Source organism: Xenopus tropicalis, chromosome 6 (assembly GCF_000004195.4).
Source record: "Xenopus tropicalis strain Nigerian chromosome 6, UCB_Xtro_10.0, whole genome shotgun sequence".
NCBI lineage: Eukaryota > Metazoa > Chordata > Amphibia > Anura > Pipidae > Xenopus > Xenopus tropicalis.
In genome coordinates, this window is record NC_030682.2 from 48,486,035 (window position 1) to 48,508,535 (window position 22,501).

The following is a 22,501-nucleotide window of genomic DNA, read 5'->3' on the forward strand; positions in this document are numbered from 1 at the left end:
GTAAGTAGGCTTGATAAAGGGTGGTTGTCTAGCCTTTGGCAGAAATAAAATTCACCTTTTTCACCATTTCAGAGTGCTGTACCGTATTTTACTTTGTGAATCATCGATTGCCCCTGGCAGTGGGGACGAGCCTGAACTCACAATACCTATGTATCACTGCTTAAAGGTGTTGTTCACCTTTAAATTAACTTTTAGTATGACATACACAGATATTCTGACAATTTGCAGTAGGTTTTTCTTTTAGCTATTTAGCTTTTTGTACCACAGCTCTTTGTTTGGAATTTCAGCAGCTATGTGATTGCTAAGGCCTTGTTTACCTTAGTACTCGGGAAGTGGTTTGAATTAAAGACTGGAACACGAATAGCAAAAAAAAAAGTAACAATAACAATAAAATTGTAGCCTCACAGAACAAATGTTTTTTTGGCTGCTGGGGTCAGTTTCCTCCCATTTGAAAGCTGGACAGATGCAGAAGAAATAGGCTAATAATTAAAAATTTATAAAAATTAAATAATGAAGATAAAGGACATTCTATAACATACTAAAAGTTAAATTTAAAGTGAACCACCCTTGTAATAATTAATTCAACATTGTAAAAAGAAATATTTCATGACCTGCATGACTAAATGATCCCCCAGATCTGGAAATAGAGTATCCATATGTGAACCAATCTGCTTAATTTCACGTTATATTGTTTTACACATGTGAAGGTAACCGGTTTGTGTCACATGTCCATGCTGTAGCATTATACTCATGTAGTATCAGCTCTGGTAAAGTTTAATTTAAAGCTTGCAAAACATACAGCATGAGGCGTTATGGAGCAAAGGTTGATATTAGTTTAGCAAACAAGACCCTGAGACTAATCCAGTTGCTAGTGCCGGGGTTAGAAATGAGCTGTCCCCAAGCTAGAAATATATTATATATTGTTTAAATAGTTCATTGACATGGAAAGGCTTTTCCTTAGCCTTACTGTTTCATGTTTACTAAATCTGTCAAGGTGCCTTATGGACAGACATTTTTACATTAATACACGACCATTAGACAGATTGGTGGCTTAGTGGGAAGCACTTCTATGCCTTGCAGCGCTGGGGTCCCGAGTTCAATCCCAGCCAGGATACTATCTGCAAGGAGTTGGTATGGTCTCCCCATGTCTGTGTGGGCTTCCTCTGGGTTATGTGGTTTCCTCCCACACTCTAAAAACATACAGGCAGGTTAATTGACTACTGACTGAATTGACCATGGTGTGTGAATGTTGTTAGGGACTCAGATTGTAAGCTTCTCTGGAGCATGGACTGATGTGAATGATAGAATGTTATAATATAAGGGGTAATAGCTCCATAATAAAATACAGGTATATTTCTAAACAAACAGCTGCTGCTGGATATAGAGTATGTATGATTATATTGAAGTCTATGTGACTTCTAATGCTATGACTGTATCATTAGATGTAGGATCTCATTCCACAGAATTGTGTCCAAATATAAAAGAACTGTGAATATTTTTTTTAATGTTCTCTATGTTATAGAAGGTGTGTGTAAATATTTAGTAGCAGTGACAATAATGCAATGAAGATCTGGACGTAATTTGGTTACACCGACCTGCTTGATATCTTACAAAAGAATTACAATAATTTTTTCAATAAACATTTTATTGTAGAGGTTTACAGTGTTAATGCAAATAAACGTATTTACAAACCAGCATATATTATATTCTGTATCTTCTATCATAGTCACGGACATCATTACACAGATAGCTAATAAACCACATCTCCTTGTACACTTCAACAGACAAATAAAAGTGAACACTATTTATATGAGCAATCAGGCCTTTCTCATTGCTTTTGAAGAGCGTGACCAGCTGACTAATTATATAAAAAAAAAACCCAGCAAGCTACATTAGTGATCAGAGAGAATGAGTGCGGCCACCAGAGAAATCCTTGCTTCTGCTGTGTTATTACACAGGTAGTTGATTTTATCAGCTAAAGCCTAGTGAGTAGGATTTGTTTTATGCATATTGGCTTGTGTTCTATTATTGTGCTGTAGGCTGTACTCCCTTGGGACTCAGCTCTATTCATTGGTCACAATGCGTTTCAGCGTGTCATACCATTTGCATTACTTACAGACCGTAGGCTCAAACATGATCAGTGTCTACAAGAATCCAGCGGAACAGTACTATGATGTTTGTGAATACTGGTTGCCAAAAAGAATTTCTCTGGTTTTTTTAAACCTGCTTTCAAGCTTCCGGATATCCAAGCAGGAACATTGTCAAAATGTGCAACTGCTTAGCCAGCATGAGAATATTCTGGAACTAGTGCCGGCTCTATCGCTTAGAAGGTTCTATCATTAGAATGATAGTTCCACTTTAAGGTACCGTGCCCTATAAAAACGAGAGGTCAGCAGGTTGTGCAAATATACATACTATGGTAGGCGCAAACTGCCTGAATCTGATGGAAGTTGCATAGCCCCACACTTCAGGCCAACCAATGAAATAATGCTAAGCTAATATACAAATAATATAAAACCTCCAGTGTGCTAAGTGCCTTTGAATTCCAAGTATTTAATGAACAGATCTCAAGGGAAATGTAGCCTTAGGTTGGCCGATGGCTTCCTTTCTAAAAGTGGTGACTGTAGGCATTGGCTAAACATATTTTTCTGTTTTGACACAATAATACTGATCTTAGGGCATCACATGTAAATTTGTCAGAACAGCCTACAGAAGGAAGACTAGCAACAATTAGGGCATACAGTCTGGTCAGCTATAGCAACCATTTCTACAACAAACATAACAAGTAAAGAAGAATACCAAGCACATCTGGTGTTTCATTATATGTAGCACAACTGGACTGGCAATCTGAATTCTGGCAAATGGCAGAGGGGCTACTGTAAGTCACTATTTAGGGGGCTGTTTGTGCCTTGTGTACTGGAAATGCCAGTGCCTATTTTGAATCTCAGTCCTAGCCTGACACATACTATCTGCAGCTTTTGAGGCTGACACGAGCTTTAAACTGCATTACTCTTATAGATATGACAAGATCATCAAGGCAGTAAATAAAAAGAGTGCCCTACTCGGGTCTATCACAATTTTGTCAAATTATATTTTGATATGGCATATAGGGAAAAAAGTAAAACTAGGCCACTGAAAGCAACTGACTATATTTTTTGTGCTTATTCTCAATCAATATTTTCATCTGAATTCTGAATCACTATTACATTTTGTAAAGTAACATACAATTGCAATAAAAATATAAAGTTAGTATATTTTCTATAAGCTATTTGCACCAGCAATGGAATGGTTAAAAAAAAAAAGAGAAGGCATGATCTTTAGTAAAGGTACTTTTTACATGTGGAGAGCAGAGGCCAATACAATACAAGTTGGGGATCTAGGGAGTGCAAAGGTTCCTTAGCAATCATACAATAATCATGGCTGCTTTTTAGTATTCAGCCAACCCTCATACCTACTGTTTAATAATATCCCATGATGTCAGTATAAATCCTAGCATTAAATATACCACTTATTATGTTATACATATATATTAAATATAAATGTTTCTCAGTTTTGTAGGATACTGTGCAAATTCAAACGCTGCTTACTCAACAATTCCAGCTTACTGATTGGATCACTCCCCCCCACCTCATGCTCTTCTTTGTTGCCCAATGATTCCTTAGGGCTCATGTTCCTTTCTGTGGAGCGTTCTTCTGCAGGGAAGGAACACATCATTCCTAATGCGCCTGTACTTACACAGGCGCAGGTAAGCGCCAAACACAGAGGAGTGCACCGCAGGGAAATGCAGAAAGGAATACTCATGAGTACAAGCCCTAAGGGGGCATATAAAACCTACTTTCTATTCAACTATGGTGTTATGAAATTTGACTACCTAAAACACTATTTCAGGGAAAAGCATTAAGAGTTATAGCTATCAAATTTGGATAGGACCAGCCAATGTGGACAGCTTTAAAATGCCAGGACTGATAAGTCAGCTATCACTTATGCATTTAATATTTGTGGAACTTTACTTGCCCTTTCATTTGAAAGATCTTGCAAAACTACCATCTGATATAGTTCTTTCCTTTGGAAACCTATGTTGTGCCATCACTTACAATGAGTTGAGACAAGTCCTGTATAAATCATAATAAAACGAAGCCACATGACAACTATATACAGAGAAGTTTCAGCCCAAAAACAGCAACAGAAACAATACCTGATTCTAGAGAAAGCAGCAATGGATTCACTAAGCTAGAATCATGGTCACTCAGGCAGCACCATGGCACCAAGAGTGACCTGTGACAATTGCTAGCAGACTTCACCCTTATAGAATCTACATTGGTTTTCCAGTACAGTTTTTTTAATGAAACTGAGCATTATCAACCTTGTGGGATGGTGTAAAAGCCATTCCAAACACAAGAATATAAACATTGCTATCAATGGCCGGTGGTGATTGTGCACTGAAACCAATTCTTATAGTCACTGCAAGATCAGATTACAAAAGAACAGACCCAACCAATCAGAATCATATTTAGCCAAAATACCAGATTGGTCACCTTCACATTTTCTATATTCTTACATCATATATAAATCACAAAAAGATGATTAAATGATTGCTAATATGAGAGGTAAAAGGGATAGATGACAATAAATCATTCATTATTCGTATCTTCACTGAAGAACAGTTGCCATACTACCCTTTTCTTTCGATAAGTTGTCCTGGAGAGGAGTCAAATCTGTAATCAGCAACATGATGCTTAAAACAGTGGAACCAATGAAATCAGGACGTTCTATGGCAATTACCATTTTTCTTAACTATTGAAGTTATCATAAGCATTATAATAATGGGCTACGTAAGTTTTTGAAGAATCATTTTTGGGCTCCCAGAAGATTGTTTCATTAGGTTTTGGAGGGCTTGGCATCACCCAGGAACTTTCTCCAAAAGATGTCTTCTGGTAGGAATCACTATCTTCACTGTCTGTTCCACCTACTGGAATTGGTCTCTCGTGTGTCCAGTGCGAGAAACCAGGCTTTATGTGTCCTTGTGGTTTGGGTGCTGGAACATTACTACTACTTCTAAGTATAGGTATTTTTGGTACATCACAAGCAGCAAGTAACTCATCTTCTTGTTCAGAACCGGTATGATAAGCTGCAAAAACATGTACAGGTCATTAACAAGAATAAAAGGTGCCCCACAATAAAAGCCAGTACACTAGAAGTATAATAGAAGTATGCCATTTCATCAGTGAGACTGGCACCCAGTGCTAATAGAATTAACTATCTTGGGTGACAAAACTTGGGGACAGACACATTATTTATTTTCAGACAACGGCCTGTGAATACGATAAACAAGTGTAATATCACCAGCAAACCCTCAAGTTCACATTCTAGGTACTCACCATGCAAAATATTTAAAAAGAATGCAATTGAGTGCAATGGGGAGAACGTTCCAACAGTTCATGTTTGTTTTTTTCCCTTCCCAAAGTTAGTTACCACAGTCAGTTCCATCCCAGTAATAATATTTAATATTGCTTGCAGTATAGGGAGGAGAATGGCAGCTGTTTTAGTCCTTGCTTGTACCTACAAAATGCCTTGTGAATAAGGTTGGTCTCTGCATTTTTCATAAATGCAACTTGAAGCAATAATGAATAATCTATGGTGGGTGCAGCTTTCACTCTGGGCTAAAAATGATCATTATCTTTAAAAATGGCCCCTTTATTGGAGCTCCCTTTAGATCTGCTATGGTCCCTGTCTGTGTTTTAAATGAGCGGTGGGAGTGTTGTAATGGTCCCTGCCAGAAGCACAGTAGGAGGGGAGTAGCCAATCACAAAAGCAAAGATAGGCATTGGTTCCCTATCAGGTGCACCTAGTTGCTGATCCTATCTTACAGTGCTGAGTGCGAATGACTGCCCTGTACAGCCTGGGAAAGCAGGCAGTGAAACAGATGGGAGGGACTTTGAGACATTTTCAATATATCAGCCCAAAACACAACTTTTCTCAGTACATTGCTTCTACATTTAGAGAAGTAGAACTTATTGGCACATTGTTTTTTCAAAATTCGAGTTTGACATTATTTCATGATTCGAGAAAAAACAGGGTGAAAAACCGAAAAACGCAAATAAACTTGAGAATATTCTTAATAAAGAAGATGCAAAAGATTGCCAGGAAAATTCTGTCCCTTTTTTTCGTAAATAAGCTAGCATTTGAGAATAAACGTCATACCAGTTATTTTTCGCACACCCGCATTTTTATTTTATGAACTCAAATTTTGGTAAATCTGCCCCAACATGTGTCGGGCCTTGATATACTATAAATGCTAGGCATTATTCTGAATCCCAGTCTGGACCTGGGTTCTAATTGATAAATCATATTTACCTTTTGGTTGGACAATACTGATGTGATGGGATCATTATTCCCATTCCATCTGTTAGTATTGTGCATGCTAGGATGTGAAACCTCTGACATCACAAGATAAGATTCTGAGTAACTAGTGGATTTACACTTTTGTTCCTCTGTGAAAAAGCTGCCCTTGTGACTAAGGCTACAACCCTATGGCTGCTACTGTAATACATTTCCCAACATGCATGAAGCCAGATGATTGCCAAGGAATCCTGATACCTAAAGTTCAGCCACAGCTGGAAGCCTGTGTGTTTATCTCACTCTCCTGTATTCATGAACCTACACCTTGGTGAAAACAGTTGCTCACATTTACACTTGAAACCATTAGATTTGTACTGCTATAAAAATACAAGATTCTGCTTATACAGGTATGGGGTGCCTTATCTGGAAACCAGTTATCCAGAAAGCTCAGAATTTTCAATAGACACCATTTCAAACAAACAATTACAACAACAAACAATTTCCTTTTTCTCTTTAATAATAAAACAGTACCTATGGGATAGTAACTAAGCTGTATGAATCCATATTAGAGGTAAAACATTTCTATTGCATTTATTTAATGCTTTGAATGATTTTAGCAGACTTAAAGAAAAAGCAACAACAAATATTTGATTACCTTATTCACTACAAAACATCTTTAATAATAGGCCTACCCTTTTCCCCCCTTGCCTTTTTAAATGATTTTAATTTTAGTCATAAGCTGCTCAATTGCAGCATGGCAAAAAGGCAACAGGTGCTTTTGTAGTGAATTGACCCGGAAGTTGTCTTCGCATTGGAGGACCTTCGGCACATAAGTTTTTTTATCAGCACCTGCCGTTTAAATTTATGGTCACAAAATTACCCCCCCAAACTGTTCAAAGGAATAGAAACATTAATTTAAACTAGAGGCGCTGGTAAAAAGCTTACATGCCGAAGGTCCTCCGATGCGGAGACAATTTCTGGGTCAGTTCACACAGGAATTCAAGCACCCGTCGCCTTTTGCCGTGCTGCTATGGAGCAGTTTATGACTAAAATTCTAAATGAAGCATTTAAAAAAGACAAGGGGGGAAAGGGTAGGTCTATTATTAGAGATGTTTTGTAGTGAATAAGGTAATCAAATATTTATGTGTTACTGTTCCTTTAAGGTATGGAGATGCAAATTACACAAAGATCTGTTATCTGTAAAACCTCAGATCCCAAGCATTCTGGATAACAGGTTCCATGCATGTAATGATGTTGTTGAGTTTACCATAATGAACCTTATTTATTTTTTTAAAGGTAACATTACTCTGTATTTTAAAAGAAAGCCCTGGAATATAAGGGACATAGAACAGTCAGGAAACAGAGGCAAGCATTTAGCAATATCCTCTGCTCTCTGTGGCAGATCTGCCCCAAATCTTAACGGATGTTAAGCAATCTAACAGCAAATGGAGCATTTAAAGGAAAACAAAAAAAAAAGCACATTTTAAAAGTGAAACAAATATATGGATAATCATATTAATAAGCCCAAATATTTAGTACTCGGGCATAAAATATCTGCATTGTTTATATGAGAGGTGGCTATGGAGAAAGGTCAGACAAACTGTTAACACCTCTGCCTTGTACACTTAGGCTGGCTGAGAAAAAAAAGCCACAAGGGGAAGAGAATAGAGCACTGCAGAAAAACACATCAGCAACACCTTTATGTGTGAAGTTGACCAGTATGAGACAGAAGCCAAACCAGAAAATGGGTAGGCTGGGGCTGTAATGTACTCAGACAGATCAGTCTCAAACAGCGAGATTCTGATGAGATATGATAGCTAGTTGCTTTTTAAATGGCAATACTGGGATCAGAGGTTTGTAGTCATCTCATTACTACCGACACTGTGACTTGCCTTTCTGGGATGCAGTTACGGCGGCTTTCAGCTTTCTTAGCACCTTGCCTTGTACTTCAGTCATCAGATGTAAATTAGACATTTCTTTCTTCAGCTCCCAAAACGCTTGCCGCATGCTGCTCTCGCTGACAAAAACACAACACAGGCAGATTTTTATATTCCAAGCCCACAGGCATCCTGTTTGCGGTCACATTTCTGCATTACGGTGAGAGCAGAGCAAAATGCGCCCATATATTTGGGTTTAGAAAGATGCTTCTTTTTCACAGGTCAGATTAAATACATTAATAAAACCCCCATTGGCATAAATACAGTATATAGGCTTTATTAGACTTATGAGTGTATCTATCTCCAACTCAAACATATTTTATAAACTAAAAGTTGCATAAGGTGCCAATATGTCATTACTTTCAATTAAAATGAAAGGGATTACTAACTGAAGTTCAGGGTGGTTGGCACAAAATGTCTGTACTTCCTGACCAACCTGATCATATAGAAAATAGCTACTAGGGCAAAAGATTAAGGTCAATGTTTTTTCCCCTGCTTTTGGGTAATAATTATACTTGTGTCATACTCCTAAATATTCCCAGTTATCATCATGCTAAGAGGGCTCAGCAATTACCACTACTGCACTACCACTATGCACCCATAACACACACTTAAAAAATATAAAATGAAGGCCAACTGCAGATTGTCTCAGAATATCACAGTCTACATCATAATAAAAGTTAAGTTAAAGGTGAACTACACCTTAAACATTTTCCCAATAAACACATTTATAAAAGCAGATCAGTGTGTCCTTTCATAAGAGCTGAGTCAAACTGCCTTGACCAGTAAACAGAGTTCTTAAAAACAGCATTGGGTTTTAGGGACACTTTCCAGATAATATGGAAATAAAGATTTTTCCATGTTACTATAAATCAATAGCAGGGTGAATGATGATTTGTAAATGTGAACTGATCATTCTATCATAACTGCGCATAAAAATAAGGGCTCCGAATGTAACCTTTAACACAGTTTTGAAAGTAAAAGCAATGTACTCCCCTGCAAACACAAGCTTTGCTTTGATCTTACAGTACTGCCTATATATGTGTGTGTTTTGGCTATTCCAGGGGCCTGAGCTATCTAGAATATACAGTGGAGGAAATAATTATTTGACCCCTCACTGATTTTGTAAGTTTGTCCAATGACAAAGAAATGAAAAGTCTCAGAACAGTATCATTTCAATGGTAGGTTTATTTTAACAGTGGCAGATAGCACATCAAAAGGAAAATCGAAAAAATAACTTCATTTCTTTGTCATTGGACAAACTTACAAAATCAGTGAGGGGTCAAATAATTATTTCCTCCACTGTAGTGGTATATACACACAGTGTGTATGTGTGTGTTCATAAAACAAACACTAGATAGATAGATAGATAGATAAGCACTTTTAACATATCCTGCATTTGGGACCCTCCCAAAAGACAGTCTTACTGGGGAAGGTACTATCTAAATTAAATTCTAGCATCATTTTGACAACAATTGCAACATCTGACTGTCAGGGTAATGCCATTCCCATTCTTCTTTAGTGTTTGTTCCACTGAGTATTAAGTCTTTTTTTTTAGGGGGGGAGGCATTGAGTATGACTGGAATGGAGCACTAATAAGGCCTTGATCACCACTTCTGCACATAGCTTAAAGAAGTGTGATACCATTTCCTGTTGTTCAAGCAACGTCCCTGTGCCGTGCCTGAACACATACCTATAGTAGAACTATTATACTTTTTATATGAAAATATTACAATTCTGTAATTGGGGAATTTCTTTATAGGTATGAATCTGTCAAACTAAAGAAGTAAGTGATGAGAGTCTGCACATGCAGTTTAAATGTTAAGATTAACATAACTGCTTGATTACAGGAAAATAATTGTTTTCTTGTTATCACTTCTAAGCCCCTTAAATTAAATATAATACAGTTCATTAAACACATACAGTGCATTATGTGATATATGCAGTGGGTACACAGGTATGTCAGGGTCTCAGCAGAGGACAAAAATGAAAAATGTCATTGTGAGTTGAGAAAAACATTGGACTCTTGTTTAAAAAGACTAGGAGAGTTGAATACAGAAGCCTAGGCACGTGACCAAAAATCACAGGGATGCAAAAAATTTGGTTAAAATTTCCACTACTGCACTAATGCAATTTTAGCCTCTTTTTGGTAAAAAGGATATTTAGTAACTCTTCCTGTTCCTGTAGGTGTTTTAACGAGGAGCAGGTTGAACAATAAAATAAAATGTGATTGGCAGCTGCCAAGGATTACTGCCCAGCAGTATTAACTGATTAATTGAGCCCTAGTGTATTTAGTAAATAAGGCAAAATAGTACAGGAAAAATAAGGCTAATGCCACACGAGGTGTAGGGCGGATATTTTCGGCAAGCGTAAAAGCGCTTGCTGAAAATTCCAACCTACCCCTCCTACATATGCCTGTACCCGAATGAATGAGATACATTTGGGGTGCAGGCACATGTAGCCGATATATGCATGAAAACACAAGATAATGCAAAGTCTTGCGTTTTTATGCGTATATCGGCTACATGTGCCTGCACCCAACCGTATCTTATTCATTTGGGTGCAGGCACATGTAGGAGGCGTAGGGCGGAATTTTCAGCAATCGCTTTTACGCTTGCCAAAAATATTCGCCCTATGCCTCGTGTGGCATTAGCCTAAGTCACTGCTGGTAAATCTGCCCCATAATGTTTTCTTTTTTTTTTTTTAAACAAAAAAGCTTCATTTGTAGAAAACATATTTTTATTAAAAAATCCTTTTTTTTTTTTTTTTTCATGTTTTCAGAAATATGTATTATCTAGGCTCCATTGCAAGCACTATGCTGGAAAGGTAAAGAAAAAAGAAAAAAAACATGGCAGAATTGATATCAAATGCAATGAAATTAAAACACATGACTTGTGCTATAAAGAATATATTTATTTATTAAAAATATAAGTTCAAGAGAGAAAGAAACAGTAAAATGTATTATATATATATAATGATATACAGGTATGGGATCCCTTATCCAGAAAGTTCTGAATTATGGAAAGCCCATCTCCCATAGACTCCATTATAATAAAATTCGAATTTTTAAAAAATGATTTCCTCTTTCTCTGTTATAATAAAAAAGTACTTTGTACATGATCCCAACTAAGATATAATTAATCCTTATTGGAGGCAAAACAATCCTATTGGGTTTATTCAATATTTAAATGATTTTTAGCAGACTTATTATGGAGTTATGGAGATATATATTATATATATTATATATATTATATATATATATATATATATATATATATATATATATATATATATATATATATAAAATGCTGATGCACACCAGGAAAATTTAATCAAAAAAAGATACTTATTTTACTTAGATCTAAATAAAATAAGTATCTTTTTTTGATTACATTTTCCTGGTGTGCATCAGCATTTTTTACATATTTACATTGTTTATCTGATTTGCACCCAGGTTGTAATCTATATATATATCTATATATCTTATAGAGCGACCTCATGTAAAAAATGTGACTGAGACAGTGACATCTCTGGCAAATCTTAATGAAAAAGTATATTGCTTGCTTGGTAGTTTGTACACTGGGCATGAAGCATCTCTAGCATTGTTGTGCTACAGGATAAGCACTTGTTTACTACATGAAATGTTTCGTCACAAGGCCAGTTTCATTGCAACAATATATGTCTGTGCAATTCAGCTATGCCATGTATTCAGCAGCACCAATAGATGGGTGTAGCTGGGCTCCATACCATACAGATTTCCTAACAACAATGCAAGATCACTGGGCTTTGCTAAAAGGTGAAAAAGACTGCACACTACTGAATGGCCTATCATCAAACAAGCATCACAAAATCTGAACTGGTCAAAGATATGCATAGAGCAGTGACAAACAATGCACTTAAACAACCTAGCAGTTCTACACCATACCTGGTTTATACACAATGATGTGATTACTGTAACTTGTTTTTATTCCTGATATTGTAGGATATTGTAGGAAAGACAAAATATTTTAAACAAGATTGTTTTTATTATTATTATTACATTCTCTGTGTTATGTATTTTTTTCTGAATATAAAATATAGATATTTTACTGGTACAGGGATTAGATCCATTATCCAGAAAGCTCCAAATTATGGGAAAGCCATCTCCAACAGACTCCTTTTGAATCATATCATTCTACTTTTTAAAAATGATTTCCTGATTTCTCTGTAATAAAACAGTAAATTGTTCTCATCCCAACTAATATATAAGTAATCCTTACTGGAGGCAAAACAATCCTATTGGGGTTATTTAATGTTTAAATTATTTTTTTGTTGACTTAAGGTATAGAGATACAGATTACAGATAGAACCTTTATCAGGAAAACCCCAGGCTCCAAGCATTCTGAATAACAGGTCCCATACCTGTTAATTATAAAGGGAAAGAAAATTAGTATTGCGGTTGCTGTACTACTGCTGTACTACTGCCTAGTCAGAAGCCTATGGAATTACGCCCCCCACTAAATCTAAATGTGACTATTAGGTTCATTCAATGCAGGCTGCTTCTTCTAAGGCTGGGACTAAGCACCTGGTTGTGCCTCATCCAGTTTTCTGCATGAATGTAGTACCCCAAGACAAAGCACTGCATGTGCTTTACCCCAGAAGAAGTAGGGGACAATGGTTTTGCCTGAAAATGCTAAAATAAGGTTACATGGGCTTTACTATGGCTTTATATAAGATAGCAACACAAATTTAGGTTTTTATACTTTATTTTTTTTTTAAATGACTTTTACATCCAGTGTACTAACAACCCACTATCCAAGTCATATCATGTCCGCTGTAAGTACTTTGTCTCCCCCTAGTGGCTCGTAATATACTAATATGAATATGCTATATGGAATAAAACAAAGGGACACTGCATTAAAGGACATGTCAACCCCAAAAATACACTTTTGAGAAAAAAAGAGAACTTAATTCTAAGCAACTTTGCAATACGCATTCATTACATAGTTGTAATGGTTTTATATTATATAACTGCTATTAAAAGCAGTGTCTGTCCTTTCCATTCTCTGCCCTGGTGGCTCTGGCGTTTGAAACAATTTAACACAAGGCAGCAGACTGACAGACTTGACTCGCTGGAGGAGCTTGGCACTTGCAACATTGTTTAAAAAGTAACAACCAGGAGTTCAGCAAGTGCTGCTTTCTATAGCAATTACATTTACAAATAACTTTTTAGGCACTAATACTTTTTCATAAATTGATATCGGAACGTTGCTTAGAATTATGTTTTCTTTTATTATGCAAAAAATTAATAAAATACATTTAATTCATCTGGAAACTAGGAAATCATAGCAAATGACTTATTCTGCTCTGACATATGCCTGTTACAATGTGAGAACGCTCAGCTAACTAGTGAAAGCGAAACAGAAAAAGAAGCAAACCACTGTCTGCGGGCTGCACCCACCAGAGGGGGAGTGAATAGTAGCACGTCCCTTGTGTGCTGAAATTCTGCGGCCCACTCTAGCATACAGCAGGTGAGGTGCATGCAGGCCAGAGCCTGTCACGCTAAAAAAAGGTACATGGGGGAAGGGAAGTCTAAAGTCTTATGTCATTGTTTGCTTGGATATAATACATTTCTCTCTAAGACAGACTTGTTACAAACAATCAATAAATAACCTTCTACACTAAATATTTCTGGTATTTAAATCAAATATTGTTGACAATAGAAAACTTTCCAACCTACATAAAAACATATACAAATATTTAAAATGTTTAGCTATTGAAAGCAGTATCAGACCCGTCTGTTCTCAGCTTAGCTTCTTCTGACTGTTGAAACAATGTAGCAAAAATTCAGCTCTCCTCCAGTCAAGGTTTCAATTGTGACAATGTCTTGCACGCTTTTTTTACAGGTCTGTTAATCACAGAAAATGCAAGGTAGTGTCATGGACAGGTCTAGTTGTGCATACCCATGCCTAAACCAGGTCTATTGAACCACAACCCAACCTGGACGTACTAGGCTCCTTCCCTGCCCTGGCTGTCCATCCCTACCTGCAAATTGTTTATTTCTAAACCGACTTGAGATTCACAAAACCGTACGTGTTGTCACTCTGGTCGGAATTGCGGGGGAGAAAACAGAGGTTGGCGGCAGGTTGAGAGCCTACATTTGAGCCCAAGCAAGGTACTCGTGGACTGCCCACACAGTCAGGGAATTGGAGACTTTCTGCCTGAAACTGACCGATTTGCTAGTATTCTGTGAGTACCCAACCCAATGCAGGACTCTATTGCAAGGCACTGTGAGAAGTGCAGTTTTAGCTTGAGGAGAGCTTGTTATTTCAAGAGTCAGGCAGTACAGTAAAAAGAAAGGGACAGACATACTGCTTTCAACAGCAATGACATATACAAATAATATTGCATCCACTAAAAATGTTTATTGCTTGGAATTACATTTTTTTTTTATTACTTCAGTTGTTTACCCTCTAACAGTGAAACCATCTGTGCAGTTCTGGGTTACCTAGTGGCAAAATATAATGCGTAAGCACATGCTCTTATTTCTGACTGAATCTAATCATATAGCAGTGCCAATACCTTTTTCTGTTTATAAAATTCTAGTTTAGACGAGTGGTCTGTGCAGTGTGGAAGAATGCAAGACAACGACAAGTAACTCACTGCATATTATATTTCAAAGCATTAGTGTCCTGAATCACAATGTATTTATGTATGTATAACTTTATTTATAAAGCACTACATGACTAAGCAGTGCTGTATAATAATTCTAATGTGGGGGCAGAGTTGTGTTACAGTAATGTGGGGTTACATGTGTGAATAAAACAAGTAACACCAGACAATCTTTCCTCTCATATTACTTAAGAGAAATGCTGCAAATGAATATATTTGCAGTACATAAGAGGAAATCGTTTTATCACCCTTTCTTGCACCTCTCTTTGTTCCCCTTTCGGCTTACAGCTACAGAACCAAAATGCAGGGCCTGCCACTCACAAACCAAATTCTTGGCACTCACAATGCCCTATGCATGGAAATATAGTGAAGATGGAAATTAACTACTTTATACAAGTAGTAATTATAATCTATACACAACCTTGCCATAACTCGGTATGACATACAAAAAGGGCTGAATATTAATAAATAGTCATCTAAAAAACATGTACTAGTTTTTACCACTAACATTTTAATAGGGACTGACCTAAAACAAATAGGGTGTAAAACTCAACCTTTCATAAATCTCTCCCTGCTTAACTACAAATGTTGCTTTTCCTGCACATTCATAAAGAGGCAGATTCATCAAACTTCTAAAAATCCCATAGGAATGAATAGAAAGTGGGTGAGTTTTTCTGTGGTGCGCTCTAATCTCACATTTTCATAAATCTGTCCCCAAAGGTAAAAAAAAAAAATTGTATTTTTTTAAAAGTAAAATATTTTGCCCAGCTCGATAAAGCATTTTTCTTTTAACTATTGCTCCACTGCTTGAAATATTTATTGCAAGGCTAAAATAGCAAAAACCATTGTAACCTATATATAAAAAAAATTCAAATTGGGAGAAAAAAGGGTTTCCATAATTTTACACATGGCAAAAAAAGATAAAGAAAAGGGGGAAAAGTGAAAAGGGTTGGCAAATGATATTTGATCATATTGTTAAACTATAACAGCACAATTCAAATTTCCTGGTAGCTAGAGCTGGGCGGTATGACCAAAAATTTATATCACGGTATTTTTCAAAATTATATTGGTGTCACGGTATTTGTCGGTATTTTTTTTTTCCATGCATGATTAGGTGTTAACCCCATTTCCTAATAAATTAGAGAATAATTACTGCAGTATTGAAAATCAGAGTCAGGCAAGCAAAGGATCGGCAACAGAAAGTCGTAAGGTAAATCAGGCAGGCTTAGTTTCCCAGGCAAGGCCGCAGACAACATAGCACAGGAGGAGGCGTTTGATAGCTTTAAATACACCCCACGCATGCGCAGAACCGGCGCCGTCAGTGCGTCGCGGACGTGCACGCTTTGACATGTACGTGCGCTTTGACGCACGTGCACCTGGACGCGCGTGCGCAACGTCCCGCGGACAACGGGACACGCGCGCACGCAAGGAGGCGCGCGAGACCGGCCCGCACGGGCGAGTACCCTGACACCCCGGTATTGCGGTATCTGAAAAATGAATATAGTTTTAAAAAAAGAACACAGGTATTCGGTATTAAACAGTATATATTGCCCAGCCCTACTGGTAGCTGCTGTCGAACAATAAGGCTTCTCTTCAATTCTAGCCTAAATTCTACTGTGGGTGGGTCCTAGCACTAGGAAGTGAATATTATGCCACCCTGTATGACCAGCAGAGCTAGTGGGAGTAGCATGGGAGATGCCTAATGTGACCCTACCCTGTACAAAAAACAAACGGTTCAGATTCAGCCAAATCTGAGCTTTTTTTCCAGCAGGATTGGACAAATCCATGTGCCTGGCCCTTTAAGTCTGAACCCTTTAAAATCATGCCACGTGAACAAGGAAATATTTATTTTTTTTGCCACATGCATGTGCAAATTTGGATTTTGTTGGGGAGTTGGCTGAATTCTTTATTATAGATTTGGGATTCGCCCAAATTGCAAAATAGTGAATTTGGTGCATCCCCACTTACATGAAAATATTAAAAATAGTTCTCAGAAACAGACTGATACTTACCTCTCGGGTATAAGGTTCAGACATTCGTCCAAACTATTCATGTCCACTGCTGAATCCTGTTAATAAAAGCAATAATAAATCATTTTACTCATATAAACCATATGAAGTTGCCTTTTAGAAGGGGTCAATTGTCATTGATATCACAAGCTGCATTTGTTAATCTTCCAGCAGAATAAATAAAAACTAAGAGTACCTCACTCCACACCTTTTTTTTTTATTTTCACCAATATCCTTGGTGTGACTCCCTCCTACAGTGAGGCATACTGTACAATAAACTAAGCCGTACCGAGTTTCTTTAATTGCAAACAATGGTGTAAGCACACCCAATGATTAACGCTGACCCCCTACTTTAGCTAGAGGACTGTCACTGAGCACAGCACAACTGCCCTAAACAGAAAAGGGTTTAAATATCCTATATATAAGAATCAAACTGTGATTATTATTTACTCAAGTCTTTCAGTGTGACCTGCAATTTAAACAATACTCTGTGTTACTCGCACCCTGGCAATTTGGCTATTTACAGTCACTTGTGTGCACCCAAATTCAAGGTTGATCCAAAGAGGAGACAGACAGATACAAATAGGCACACACACATTATATACAGGTATAGGAAAGGTTAGCTGGAAACCTGTTATCCAGAAAGTTCCAAATTATGGGAAGGCCATCTCCCATAGCCTTCATTTTAATCATATAATTCACATTTTTATAAATGATTTCCTTTATCTATGTACTAATAAGACAGTACCTTGTACTTGATGGTAACTAACCTCCATGAATCTATATTGGTAGAAAAACAATGTTGTGTTTATTTAATGTGTAAATTATTTTTTACTGGACTAAATGTATGGAGATCCAGTTACAGAAAGACCCCTTGTCCAGGTCCCAAGCATTCTGGATAAAAGGTCCTATACCTGTATATAAATGTAGATAAACATCTCATACACATAATTATATTTGCTAAATTGGACCAGTTCAGTTACCCATAGCAACTAAAAATTGGAAAATAAAAGCAAAGGTTGCTATTGTTAAAAGCAGTCCAATTTAGCCTCTTTTTCTTTGTAAATTAGCAACACAAGGTTCAGTCTGTGAGAAGTTTAGAATCATTTAAAGAAGAACTAAAAAACAAATATGGGTAGAAATGACATATTTTATTTATGGAAATTACTACACCAACCTAAAGGTTCAGCATCTCTAGAACAGTAATGAATCAGGCTTTTAAACCTATGCACTGGGGGTCAGTAGCTTGGATTTTGTTAGGAGTGTCAGTGACACTCACATGCTCCGTGTGCTCTGGGCAGCTAGGGATCATTGCTAAGCAAAATATGAGGTTCATGTGCCATAGATTCTAAAGGTTGGGGATTCCTGCCATAGAACTAGGGATGCACCGAATTCCGGATTCAGTTCGGGATTCGGGCCGAATACAGCAATTTTTTGTAAGTATTCGGTTTCGGCTGAATCCTTGCTCTGTGCCGAACCAAATCCGGAGCACGTGACCGCTTAACATGGCTGCTGCTTCAGGTGAGTGTGGGGAGTGGAGCTAGAGGATGCTGGGGGGGGGGGGGGGAGCTGGAGGATGCTGGGGGGAAGATGCTGAGGGAGGGAGCTGGAGGATGCTGGGGAGGGGGAGTTGAAGGATGCTGGGGAGGGAGCTGGAGGAAGCAGTGGGGCAGCAGGAAGCAGCGGGGAGTGGGCCCTAGTATGAAGACACTAGGGGAGGACCAGCAATGTTTTAGGGGGCCCTGGGCTGGCGCCAATGCAAAATGTAACCCCTGGCTACCAATGTCTGTGTGTCCTTTGTACTGATGGCAGGAGTCACTGGGGGAGGGGCCATTGGTGGGCAGGGCGTGGGAGATGGGGGGCCCAGAAAATGTTGTTGTGAGGGGGCCCCGTGATTTCTGATGGTGGTCCTGGCCATGGGAAGAACGCCTGTAGTTGTCGCTGCTGCTTCTGCCTTTATGTATGAATTGTTACACTTACTGGGAATTAATTGGCATTAGCGATGGTGAACATGATACTTATTTTTATCAATTTTTTAAAAAGCTAATTAAATGGCAATAATGGCAAAAAAGTAGCAGGTGGGATGTGGTTATTCAATGCCTGCCCAAATGATAGCTGGAATGACATTAGCATATATTTATCATTGTGTTTGTTTTTGTAATATATATTTATTTCTACTTAGTCCTGTCAGCGTTGTTCCTGTGCTGTTAATTACCAATAGTGCTGTGCTGATTGTTATCAAGTTTGGCTGTTTACTGTTAAAAAGGAAATAAATGCTTTCTATGAAGATCAAAATATTGAAGATTCTGTTCAATGGTGGAAAAGAAATAGAATTATCTTCCCAAATTTAGCAAAAACTGCCCAGATCTATCTCTGCTCTCCATCTACATCAGTTCAAAGTGAACAGCTTTTTAGTACAGCTGGGGGTGTTTATTCTCAAAGTCGCTCTAGACTGTCTCCTCAAAATGCTGAATGGCTTATTTTCTTGAAAGCAAATGTCAAGTTTATGACACAGACTACTACTATGTGACTGTGCAAAATGAGTGTAAGTTCAAGTTAGTTATCATTAGTTCAAGTTGCCAACTTGCCACTACCAGGAGGAATTCCACATATTCAAGCTACGCAAAAATGCAATGCAATTAACCCTTTTGTCAGTTTTACTGCTTTCAATGTTCTGTGTGCCACTGCTCTCTGAAAGAATGCACAACGCTGTGTCCTTAGTGGTATTGCTTATTTGCTTTTTTGTGTTGTTAGTTCAATACAGAATCATTGCTGTTGTTACTGAGTATTGTTTGTGGTACTGCAACTGCTGGGTTTCCCTCACTGAATAAATAAATGATGATGATGTTGATGTGCACATAAAAAATGGCAAAACTTTTACTGTAGGGATATATTCATTATGCTGTGTAAAAAGTAGAGTGAAGCGTTACCGGTGATGTTGCCCTGGGCATCCAATCAGCAACTAGATTTCAACAGTTAGAAAACCAAAACAAAGGTTCTCATTGGCTGCTTATGAGCAACATCACCAGTAATGTTTTACTCCACTTTTTAGACAGCATGATAAATATACCCGTAATAGTGTCTGTGGCTACTACTAGTATAGTATTACTAGTATTTCATTATGCGTGATGCCATTTTAGAACAGTCTTCAACTCAGTATGGCATGTACAGTCTGTGTGAATTCTGGACTTTTTCAATTCAATTCAATATGTCTTCTACAACTCATCAATCAATAAAAAGGCAGCAGTAACACATCAAACATCTCTCTTATTTTTTAAAGTATAGCATAATAAAAAATTTAAAATCAATTTCAGTTACAGTTAGACACATACATTCTTATTCTTTTGCCAACTAAAAATTGTTTACCATATATTACAATAAATAAACAAGCTGTAAGCAAAGGCTTGCTATTTGTAATACCACAGCCCTGCTCTACATATGTTTCCAGTGTTTTGTGTAGCTTTAGTAAACGTTTTACTATCTACTCAATAGGATTCAATAGGATTCGGCAGAATCCTTCAGGGAGGATTCAGGGGTTCGGCTGGACCCAAAAAAGTGGATTTGGTGCATCCCTACATAGAACCTGGTGCTATAAGGCCTATTATTAAATCTTGATGCAAACTGTACTGGTTTCTAAACTGCTGTGTAATGAAAATATGAATGAATTACTAATCAGTTTTGTATTGCAGCATTTAGAATCTATATATACAGTATATTGTGAGTTGGCCCCTAAGCTCAGTAAGTGACAGCAGCACAGAGTATGTGCAGTGAACCAGCAGAAAAGGAGATGGGGGGCTACTGAGGGCACATCCAGATTCAGAGATCTTTGAGACTAAAGGGCTGTGGTCGCCTTGGTCTGGTACAAAAGCCCAAAACATAATGTACAACATTACAAGCCTACTTCTTTATTATGGGGAACTCACCCAAACACAACTTAAGCTTTTTGAAAAGAAAAAATAATTTTAAGCAACTATTTTTGCAGCACAAGTTCAGGTCAGGGAGCGGACCTGTGCCGGCGGAGCAGGCCCACCGGGTTTTTTCCGGTGTCCTGCTGGCCCAGTCTGACCCTTGCTACTTGGCTTTTAGACTCAAAAATAAATAAATAAATAAAAAGTAACAGTAGTTGAATGTCCTCAGCCTGCACCCTCCAAATCCCACAATTCCCTGCACACGTGATATCAATAAGGAAAGGAACATTGTATGTGTATGTATTGTATTGTGGGTTATGTAGTTCATGCATTCAGCCTGTAAGCTGAAATTGTTACAATTTATAACAAAGTTTTAGTCTCTCCTCCCTTGACAGGATTTCAAATGATGCAAAAAGAGAACTGTTTTGTAGCTGGATTTCAGCAGATTAAACTGGCATTTATTCATACTTTTTGTAGGAACAGATTACAGTGACAAGAACATTAGGTATTTGGGGCTCTATAACAAATTTTGGTTCAGAAGCTGGAGTACCCCTTTAAGCTTTAGTTCTCCTTTAAGAGCTTACAGTAGATGAAACCAGTGAGGTTACAATGCACACAACAGGCTGTGGGTTTTATATTTTTCCAGAAATACAATTTTGTGCTTTTACATTTGAAGATGCAAACAAACGTTTGTACTTTAACTTCTTTCCACCAAATGAAGGTTATTGTGACTCCTTATTAGCACCCTACACCCACTTGTGAAGTTCTCGCTTTCATCTTTGAAGACAGTTTGCTAACTTGATACAGAATTACAGCTGAGCTTGACTGATAGGGCAACGGTGAATCAGAATGCAAAAAGTGAGCTATAAACTCATCTTCAGCTTATACACGTGTAAGAATATTATTATACGGTAAGTGCTATTAAACTGAATTAAATACAGAAAGTTAATAAGTAGGGCATAGTTTTGCTTTATTTTTAGAAATCTTCACAAACACATAATTATATAAATCTGGTTACTAAAAGGAGAAAACCTCACCCAAAGCTTCTAATGAAACACTGACCTCCAGTGGCCAGTTTCTGACTCAGAAACATCAGAACATCATTTTCTGACATGGGAGTGCTCTTGGTTTAATTATCAAAATGAGCTGTAGAAAACAAACAGATCTGGGCCAGACTAGGGATGATTTTAATGTAGTTGGCCACATACATTCCCTGGTTTTATATCAATGGGCTTTTTTTTTTTTTATCAGAGAGAAAAGTGCCCCATATGACATCAGCAGGGGGTTGCACATTATCAACAGACAACAGGAATCATAAGCCTACACTGCGATAAAACATAATATTTCCAAACCAATTCCATAATGCTAAATATCACTTGTTTATGCTTTTAGTTGCAACAGATAAATGTACTTAGCAAAATCAGGATTTCTGACCACACAGTTAATAATGTCCAACAGGATCAAGATAAGATTATAGATTCTGTATTGTTATTCATCATCTAATTCTTGAATCTGGTGCCACCAAGTGGTACAAGAAGAATATGTAGCTGGAGGTAGTCACAAAAGTGCAATTAAATTAGAATAAAAAGTAGTATGAGCAAGTATGAAATGAAAACATAAAAATAGGTACACAGATAGTAGCTTGTTTTATTTAGAT

General features: G+C 37.5%; 1 protein-coding gene across 2 annotated transcripts in view; it reads right to left on the bottom strand.

The window, feature by feature from the left end:
- Positions 1-1,627: 1,627 nt before the first annotated feature.
- azi2 (5-azacytidine induced 2) overlaps positions 1,628-22,501 on the bottom strand; it is a 32,194-nt gene continuing 11,320 nt past the window's right edge. For both annotated transcript variants that reach the window (XM_004915382.4, XM_002932400.5), the window contains exons 6-8: positions 16,940-16,995; positions 8,232-8,356; positions 1,628-5,128 (exon numbers count right to left, since the gene is read on the bottom strand). In XM_004915382.4, the coding sequence (XP_004915439.2) occupies positions 4,791-5,128; positions 8,232-8,356; positions 16,940-16,995 (519 nt within the window). In that variant the 3' untranslated portion in view covers positions 1,628-4,790. The remainder of the gene's footprint in view (positions 5,129-8,231; positions 8,357-16,939; positions 16,996-22,501) is intronic.